The following is a 9,556-nucleotide window of genomic DNA, read 5'->3' on the forward strand; positions in this document are numbered from 1 at the left end:
TAATATAGAGTTGATTCGGGCACTGATGTTGGGCGATTAGGCCTGGCTCGCAGTTAGCGTTCCAATTCATCCCAAATGTGTTTGTTGGGGTCAGGGCTCTGTGCAGGCCAGTCAAGTTCTTCCACACCGATCTTTACAAACCAATTCTGTATGGACCTCGCTTTGTGCACAGGGACATTGTCATGCTGAAACAGGAAAGGGCCTTCCTCAAAGTTTTGCCACAAAGAAGCAGAAGCATCGTCTAGAATGTCATTTGTATGCTGTAAAGTTAAGATTTCCCTTCACTGAAACTAAGGGGCCTAGCCCGAACCATGAAAAACAGCCCCAGAACATTATTCCTCCCACGCAAACTTTACAGCTGGCACTATGCATTGGGACAGGAAGTGTTCTCCTAGACATTTCCACTTCACAATAACAGCACTTAGAGTTGACCAGAACAGCTCTAGCAGGGCAGAAATTTGACCAACTGACTTGTTGGAAAGGTGGCATCCTACAACGGGGACACGTTGAATGTCACTGAGCTCTTCAGTACGGGCCATTCTACTGCCAATGTTTTTTTATGAAGATTGCATGGCTGTGTGCTCGATTTTATACACCTGTCAGCAACGGTGTGGCTGAAATAGCCTAATCCACTAATTTGAAGGGGTGTCCACATACTTTTGTGTGTATATATAGTGTACTTTTGGCCATGTAGTGTACCTAAGGGGATGATATTAATAGGGCATTTAAATATAATTTAAAGTGTTGTTTTTTTGTTGATCATTTGTCTCCGTGGTAGTTGAATTGAGAACTTTATGTCCTCTATTGACTCACAAACTCTTCCTGATATTGACCCCGTCGCCCCACATGACTCCTTTCATGACCACAACGCTTTTACAATCTTACCCTTATTACAGGATGACATCATTTGAAATTCTTTAAACCGATGTCGCAAGGAATGTTGGCGCCTGTGCAGCCTGTGACAGTGAGTGTTTTTGCGCGTTGTGTTGGGTGCTATTCGTTATCAACATGACCCTCCACGTGTTGTGTGTTGACACAGGCAGAGTTAAGGACAACCAATGATAAGAAGGACCCATCCCTTTATAAGCACGGTCTTGATGAAGAGTCATTCTGCCAAACCTAGTACATGGGTAAGGACAGGCCACTCTCTCACTTATTGATCTTGCGCTACTTCAGTTTTTTTGGTCTATTTAGTCTGAAGATTCCTGTTAAAAATCCTAATTCATTTCCCCATTTCTCCTCAGTGTAAAAAAACAACAACAAAAAACATGCATCTCAAAGTAGTGATCTTCGCCTTGTCGTTTTTGACAACCACAGGTTTGTACTTTCTTTCCTTTCCGTTAAAAACGTCATTGCATCTGCTATCGAACAGTGCTTATAATACAGAGCAGATGCAATAATGTATCAAAGTGAATAATAGGATTTAAAATGAGTCAATGTATCAATGGTGTTAACTTCTATCTTCTACTGTAGCATACCCACTCCACCGTACCAGCAGAGAAGCATCACAGGCCCTACAGGACATAATGACCAATCAGGCTCATGAGAAGACAGACCTCAACAAGGAAGTCAAGTATGTCCTCATACAATATATAACATAAATAATTGAATCATGAATCAGAAATGCATGTATACAGATGACCTTTTTAACAGCCTTCTAACAGTCCGATAAAGCCTTATAACAGTTCCATAACAGGCTTATAACAGCTTTGTAATGGTACTATAACAGTGTTTTAACAGCCTCATAACAGCCTTTATAACAATGTTTTAACTGATCCTGTATGTTAACAGTGGGATGTGGAAGAGCCATGTGGAGAGCAGCAACCTGTACACCCAGGACAGCCACAACCCCATGGTGAGCGAGATCAGGCACAAGCTTACCCTGGAGTCCGAGAGGCTGCGCGCCCGCCTTCGCCAGGAGCTCACGAAGTTGAGGGAGAGGCTCGCCCCGTACCCTGCCCACCCCCAGTCCAGCGAGTCCACCCTGGCCAGCGTGAGAAGTCGCCTGGCCCCCCTGACCAAGCATCTCCAGAGCGCTGTGAACAGCAACAGCCAGGAGCTGTGTAGCCACCTCAGGCTCTACTTTCAGGGATTGGAGGCTGCGGAAAGCCAGGCGGCGGCCGGACCCACCCTATACCTAGAGGCCGTGCAGTGGATCAGCCAGACCTTGGACGACAGCAGTGCCAAAATGACCTCCATCATCCAGGACTTCAAAACCAAGACATCCAGCGTGATCAGGGAGCTCAATGGTACCTTCCAGGGGGACTTCTGGCAGGAGGTGAACGTACGGCTGGGACAGGAGGTGCAGGCGTTGAGTCTGGAGGTCCAGGGCAGGGTGGGGGTGCTGAAAGCAAAGCTGGTCCGTCTCCTGCTGGCTCCACACCCCCTCAGGGCAGAGGTGTCCACCAGTATGGATCAGTTCTGCCAGAGCGCCGCCTTACAGGACCAGTTGTTCCATGCCCGAATAGAGAAGCACCTTCTGGGGCAGGAGTCACAGGCTCAGAGCCCCAGCGAGCCGCCCTCTCCACCTCTGGGCTTATTGGAGGAGGACTTCTCTGCGAAACTAAGCGCTCTCCTCCAGGACATTCTGCACACTGTCCAGTAAAAGCAGAACAGAACTTTCCTCATAGCAAAATGAGAGAGAAAGAACATGGTGTCCCATTATAGGGTGCATTTCAACTATATCGTTGTTTCTGCTCCTTGTGCTTATATATATCAACTCCTCTACCATTGTATATACAGTACAGTAAGTATATATGTATATTTATGTTTTTGCTGTTGTTTATTTCATGTGGATGATTGTTGTAAGGCATTTTATATTGTCAACTGTAAATAAAGCTTGTGTGAAGTTTACAGTGTAAACGGCTAGTTCATATGCAGTACTTGTATTGTATTCTCATAAAAAAAGACACCATTACACAACATTGAATTCATGTTAAACTTTATTTAGTATTTTTTCCAATAATGTACAGAGCAGTAGAGGCAGGTCTGAAATTGGAGCGTGATTGACACGAAAACTGGGTTGCTAAACCCAGCCCACTTAGGTTACAAGTCAACTGTATTGAGTACAGTATATATCAAGACAAAATCACTAAAACCCATATCATATTATAGCATTGCGGAAGATTCCGTGCATATATCTATGGAGTCGTAGGCAACGCTATTAATAGTAGTCAGATAAATGCCATAGGTAATATATCAGTTCCCACATTCCAGAATAATGATTAAAATTCAGAGTTCAAAGTATTTATGTTGCCTCATCTACTACACTATTGCTCAAGCGTTTAACATACTTTCAGAAATTCTTATATATTAGTACAAAAGGTGAAGTATTGCGATGGTTCAGACGTTTACACATTTTCCTTCGTAACCGGTAACTGATATTGATTAAATTTATCTATAAACAAAAGGAGAATTAGACACTAGTGTCCACTTATTTTCTTAGGACACACTCAAGGTCTTCTAGTAGTTTTTGGCTACAAAATTAATGACATCATGAGAAATCTAAAACACACCCTATTAGGCGAAGCAGATTGGGCAGCTCGGAGGTGGACAGGTTGGTTGGTAGATGGTCATTGTCCAAGACACCTTTCAGTCAAAGGAGTGGGACAGACCGCCAGCCCAGTAGAACTTCTTGAGGACAAACCAGCTGCCTAGGACAACCAGGGCTATGGCTGCAGTGCCAAAGAGGATCCCTACCACCAGCCCTGGGATGTTAACCCTGTCACCTCCTGACTGTACCCCTCCGCTGCCTGGATCACACAGAGGAAAAGTAGAGCATAGTTTGGGGCGTGCTTTAAATGACACGTTTATCCTCCCACCTAGACATATTCACTATTTGACACTTTAATTTAGCAAAAACATTGAACTCACTATATGCCAACACAGCAGGTCTTTCCTCTGTAGGATAAACAGGGAGGGAAAACATAGTATTAATTGAAATGGAATTTGAGTAGCAGTGGTACTAATAGCAATCATCTCTATAAACTCCAGTGAATTACTTGCTACCTGTGATCATTATTACTGAATATCAGAATCTCAGACATAATGTTGAACAAAATCATTCATGGATGACTCCAGGTCTCACCATCTCTGCTAGTATAGAGTGGTCCCACAGAAACAGTGGCTGATTCCGCTGACTCGGATCCGAAAGGCTCCAGTGATCTCTTTCTCCTGCTATTGCAAGCCTGTAACAAAGACACGTTCTTATGCTTATATGAACCATTTATGGTATTGCAGCGAATTCATGGGATAGCGCCGACCGGAACTTGGAAACCGGGTCCAGTGACTGTCAACCCAACAAGTTAGCCACTATACCAAGAGATCTGATCTGTTGACAAGGTTACTGTGATGGGTCAAGGTCAACACTGTTTTATCGATGGTGCTAATTGTAGAGAACAAGATACAGTATTGTAAGAACGGTGTAGGTATGTGAGCTCTGCTTACATCAACCAGTTTCTGACACTTGCTGGGCTCACACAGTCGAAGGATGCAGTGCAGGAAGATACTGGACTTTTCCAGGTTATTGTGTGTCACAAAGCGAAATGCCTCAAAGGAGAATCGGGAATTCTTGGAAATCCCATTCTGTGTGACTGACGAGCGTGAATCAACAGTGCATCTGTGGAAAAGGATTATAAGAATACGCTTTGTCATTTTGCACATACTTATTATGATCAATATTTTGGGCTGTAATTTATCATTCACATATCTCTATATTTGAAATTGATGAGAGGATGGGTTTTTTAATCAAACCCTGTGAAGAAGTCGTGCTGCTCATTGTTTGACATGTTGTATGCTGATGGGGTTGCAAAGCAGTGGTCAAGTAAAAGATTAAAACTGTTTTAGGGAGGGAGAGAGAGAGAGAGAGAGAGAGAGAGTCGTCAATTTGTTAGAAAAATAGTATTTTCACACTAATGAAAATATAGAATATACAAAATAAATATGAATATAATGGATATGGCAAACTACAATACAAAACACTGTACATGAAATGAGTGTGGACTCCTTGACATTTGACCCAGTAGATACGTTAAGAGACAAAAGGTTGACTTACTTCCCAGTGAGGTTGGTGGCCTTGACCTCCACATAAACCTTGGAACGCAATTCAAGTCCTGTCGGTGGAACCACCAATGGGTAACCATAATCAGTGCCCTACACAACAAACAGTAGAGAAGAGGAGGAGTTGTGAGGAAGATCACGGGGGAGATTCTGTAAATATCCTAATCAAAAGACTAACAGTAGAGTAAAATAAGAGTAAGAGGGAATTAACACTCTTCATAATATTTCGCTAAGATACAGTTACATTATAATAACATTCTGTAGGCAGGTACGGTGTACTTGAGATATTACATACTTCTCAAACAGCCCTGACCATTCAAGGATGCTTTTTTTTTTATACATAAGGAATTGAATCCTGCACTCACGTTAAAAACACTCATACCCAACGTGTTGATGAACGTGCCATTGTTGTCACTGGTGGCCACTGAGACTGACGACCTAAGATAGAAAGAGTGGGTGAGAGCTGGCGTTAGAGAAGAAGGAAAAAGTGTCAGTTAATTTAAGATACCAGAATTTGTAACTAACCCCCCCCCCCCCCCCCCCCCCTCCTATCTATCTACATCTATGTAGGTGCCTCGCTAGCTATATAACCCAATTCACCCTCTGGGGATCAATAAAGTAAATCTTTACTGATAAACAGTTGGAGGACCGAGACTCACGCTACAATCTGTGTGTTGTTCAGAAGATACTCCAGTGGGTAGCGACAGGAGAAGTGATAGTAGAGGTCAGTGGCGTAACTAATGATCCCCACAGAGGACTTGGGGGTGTTGAGGTAGCCTGTGATGATGACCGACTGGATGCTGGAGAAAAAGTTGAAAGGACCAAAGGCATCGGGGGCCTCGTCCAAGATCTAGGCTCAATCGACACAATGATGGATTAAGGAATTGATGATTGAAAGGGAAAGGGTTAATCTAGTCATGATTGATTGGATTGATATAGGATCGACACGTTGTTATTAGACATTTAGCTGGTACACAAACACAACCCATCAGTATTAGGTTTGTTTTACATACGATTCTATAATAAGGTAAGGTAGTATTATTTTACACAATTGAACAGTTCACAGTAGGCTACGCACAATTTTCCTATTTCCATTAGCTATTTCCCAAATAACCAGCAGAGAGCTAGTCTTGAACACAGTTCACATTACATACAGTAAAAAAGCCCAAATCCTAATGATGTCATAATTTACACCGTAACTAAGGCACTCTCTCATTCTGCATAAACTGTAATATGCAGATTTCCTAAAATGTACACCTTACCTAAGGCACTCTGTCACAGTGAATGTCAAGTAACCCTCTCACCTGCATTGACTGTCGACAGGGGTTCGCCTGGCTGTGATTGACAGGCAGCTGGTAGCGGATGACAGGCGGATCCACGCTGGTGTCAACCAAGCCCTGGCACTGGCTCTTGTTGTGCTCTCCATTCAGAGCCAGACCGGCGGGGTCGAAGCCTGCCCACTGAGCCGTACACAGGTTCACCTTCAGGTTGATCATAGTGGCCCCGCAGTCCACCGTCAAGTCGTTGTTGTCTGAGGGGCCACAGAAGAGAGGGAGTAGAGGTTAAAACATATACAGAATAATTACTAGACTACAGTAGCTGCTGGGGGAATCACTCAGTGATCTTACCACTGTTTATTCAATGGGTGGGTCTAATCCCGAATGCTGATTGGTTAAAAGTGCATTCCAGCCGGTGTCTATTCCACCAGTTACCACCGGCTAAATCTATGACGTTAAAATGCCTAATTACTCTGTTCCACTTGACTGCGCAATCCATGGTCTCCTCAGCCCAGCCAGGCAAGTTACTGGGGGGAATCAATCAGTGAGCTCACCACTGTCTGATCACCATGTCTCAATTATTGTTCAGGTCAAAATGTTCCCACACATTTTCACACATTTTCACAATTCCACCCCTGAATAACCACAAGGTTCAACCCTCAGGACTTACCTGGGACCCTCTTGTACAGAGCAGAACAGTTGTAGGTAATGGAGAAGGCAGGCTGGAGGAAAATAGCCATCACAGCAGAGACACAGCACAGGGAGAGCATCTTAACTACTGTGGAGAGAGGATGAGAGAGACACTCAGAGGACATTCACAGAACAGAAAGAACCACAGTCGGCATCCATGACCAGAGTGCAAAGCCGATGATAATGCAGAGATGGTTGTGAGATTTGCTGTCCCATATAATAAATAAACATGTCAAATGTACCACTAAAGAAAATCTGTTACATTTCTAAAATTATAAACTTCCCCAAAAAAGGATTCCCTATTCTAAATAAGTTTGGTTTGACCTTTCAAAACTAAAGCAGGAGAGCTGAGTCTCAAGTCATCCCATCCTACCTGTGAGGTTCCTGAGGAGGTGTTTGTGTGAGCAGGTGGTGGTGGGATGTATCTCATATACTGCAGGTGTTAGACCTCCCTGACATCTAATATCACATGGGAGTGAAACACACATCCATCCCATCAACAAACACACACACACACACCAAGGTTTAAAAAAAGGGAAAGCCATCAAACAACCACTAAGAGGACTGTGTCAGTGGGGTTTGACATAATTCTCAAAGGTTAACTCGCACAGGATATTTCATATTTCTTGGAAACAAATAGGGGATATCTTATGAACGATTGAGCGTTGTTGCTTTTCAGGGACATATTGTACACTGTATTCATATCTGTTTTAAATATCATATTAGATTCAATCCATTCAGCATCAGGATTTTTTTTACATTATAAATGAACCCACTTAATTGCAATATTCTTCGGTGATTTGCTAATTGTGGAAACAATTAGTTATAACTATATGTCACTTTTTAATATGCAGTACCAGTCAAAAGTTTGGGCACACCTACTCATTCAAGGCTTTTTCTTTATTTTAACTATTTTCTACACTGTATAATAATAGTGAAGACAACAAAACTATTAAATAACACATATGGAATCATGTAGTAACCAAAAAAGTATTAAACAAATCCAAATAGATTTTAGATTTTTCAAAGTAGCCACCCTTTGCCTTGATGACAGCTTTGCACACTCTTGGCATTCTCTCAACCAGCTTCACCTTGAATGCTTTTCAATATGTAGGAGATCCCACATATGCTGTCCAACTCATCCCAAACCATCTCAATTGGGTTGAGGTTGGGTGATTGTGGACTCATCAGACGAAAGGACAGATTTGCACCAGTCTAATGTCCATTGCTCGTATTTCTTGGCCCAAGCAAATCTCTTCTTACTGGTGTCCTTTAGTAGTGGTTTCTTTGGAGCAATTCGATCATGAAGGCCTGATTCACACAGTCTCCTCTGAACAGTTGATGTTGTTTCTGTTACTTGAACTCGGTGAATAATTTATTTGGGCTGCAATTTCTGAGGCTGGTCACTCTAATGAACTTATCCTCTGCAGCAGAGGTAACTCTGGGTCTTCCTTTCCTGTGGCGGTCCTCATGAGAACCAGTTTCATCATAGCTCTTGATGGTTTTTGCGAAGTTCTTGAAGTTGTCCGGATTGACTGACCTTCATGTCTCAAAGTAATGATGGACTGTCGTTTCTCTTTGCTTATTTGAGCTGTTCTTGCCATAATATGGACTTGGTCTTTTACCAAATAGGGCTATCTTCTGTATACCACCTTTACCTTGTCACAACACAACTGATTGGCTCAAATGCATTAATTCACTTTTAACAAGGCACACCTGTTAATTGAAATGCATTCCTGGTGACCAGCTCATGAAGCTGGTTGAGAGAATGCCAAGAGTGTGCAAACCTGCCATCAAGGCAAAGGGTGGCTACTTTAAAGAATCTCAAATATAAAATATATTTTGATTTGTTTAACACTTTTTTGGCGACTACATGATTCAAATCAAATTAAACTGTATTTGTCACATGTGCCGAATACAACAAGTGTAGACCTTACCGTGAAATGCTTACTTATTCCATATGTGTTATTTCATAGTTTTGATGTTTTCATAAATATGTAGAAAATAGTTTTAAAAAATAAGAAAAACCCTTGATTGAGTAGGTGCGTCCAAACTTTTGACTGGAACTATACTTTTATTTGTTAGGTTGAGATAGTGTGTAGAATATGCAATAATATGAATTGTGAGCCAATGAGATAATCCAGAAAATCTATACGAAATTCTCCTTCGAGCATAGTTTTTAGCCCAGGACCAGCCTTAACCGCTGTCTAGGAAACAGGCCCTTAGAGTGTCAGGGGTTGGGCATGCATTGGCATTTCATTACAAAACCTTGTTTGGAACAGGGGTGCGTCAGTTCACATTTTATGAACATTAATCACCACACAAAACCTATTCATCAAAATGCCATACAATCCCTGGGGTTCCTTTGCAATTTCTTATCAAACTTCCATCTAAAAGTGAGAAGTTAAGTCTATACGAGAGACAAAGCGGTCTTTGGGATGTCCTATGTAGAAGAGTGGATTCATGTCTTGAGAATGAAACACTATGAATGCTGGAAATGTGATAACGGAAGCCACAAGGTAAGAAACACA

The 9,556-nt window shown here is 42.3% G+C and overlaps 2 protein-coding genes across 2 annotated transcripts; one reads left to right on the forward strand and one right to left on the reverse strand.

Moving 5' to 3' along the window:
- The first annotated feature begins 1,077 nt into the window (after positions 1 to 1,077).
- Positions 1,078 to 2,862, forward strand: zgc:162608 (uncharacterized protein LOC100037332 homolog). Its single transcript, XM_038962057.1, has 4 exons — positions 1,078 to 1,130; positions 1,245 to 1,317; positions 1,474 to 1,573; positions 1,792 to 2,862. The coding sequence occupies exons 1-4, from the start codon at positions 1,098 to 1,100 to the stop codon at positions 2,603 to 2,605; spliced, it is 1,020 nt and encodes a 339-aa protein (XP_038817985.1). The 5' UTR covers positions 1,078 to 1,097; the 3' UTR covers positions 2,606 to 2,862.
- Positions 2,863 to 3,591: 729 nt separating this feature from the next.
- On the reverse strand, positions 3,592 to 7,105 carry LOC120018690 (zona pellucida-like domain-containing protein 1). Its single transcript, XM_038961891.1, has 8 exons — positions 7,006 to 7,105; positions 6,363 to 6,589; positions 5,718 to 5,908; positions 5,424 to 5,496; positions 5,054 to 5,151; positions 4,447 to 4,618; positions 4,088 to 4,187; positions 3,592 to 3,752 (listed from the first exon to the last, which is right to left on the reverse strand). Exons 1-8 carry the CDS (start codon positions 7,103 to 7,105, stop codon positions 3,592 to 3,594), a joined length of 1,122 nt encoding a protein of 373 aa, XP_038817819.1.
- Between the last annotated feature and the right edge of the window lie 2,451 nt (positions 7,106 to 9,556).

The sequence above is a fragment of the Salvelinus namaycush genome, chromosome 23, assembly GCF_016432855.1.
Source record: "Salvelinus namaycush isolate Seneca chromosome 23, SaNama_1.0, whole genome shotgun sequence".
Taxonomy (NCBI): Eukaryota; Metazoa; Chordata; class Actinopteri; order Salmoniformes; family Salmonidae; genus Salvelinus; species Salvelinus namaycush.

Bases quoted from the DNA above. Each gene is read 5' to 3' on its own strand.
- zgc:162608 (XM_038962057.1), top strand. From the start codon at position 1,098: ATGAAGAGTCATTCTGCCAAACCTAGTACATGG. The intron at 1,131-1,244 runs GTAAGGACAGGC...ATTTCTCCTCAG, and splicing joins CTGCCAAACCTAGTACATGG to TGTAAAAAAACAACAACAAA. The intron at 1,318-1,473 runs GTTTGTACTTTC...CTTCTACTGTAG, and splicing joins GTCGTTTTTGACAACCACAG to CATACCCACTCCACCGTACC.
- LOC120018690 (XM_038961891.1), bottom strand. From the start codon at position 7,105: ATGCTCTCCCTGTGCTGTGTCTCTGCTGTGATGGCTATTTTCCTCCAG. The intron at 5,497-5,717 runs GTGAGTCTCGGT...TTTCTATCTTAG, and splicing joins AACAACACACAGATTGTAGC to GTCGTCAGTCTCAGTGGCCA. The intron at 4,619-5,053 runs GTAAGTCAACCT...CCTTTTCCACAG, and splicing joins GCCACCAACCTCACTGGGAA to ATGCACTGTTGATTCACGCT.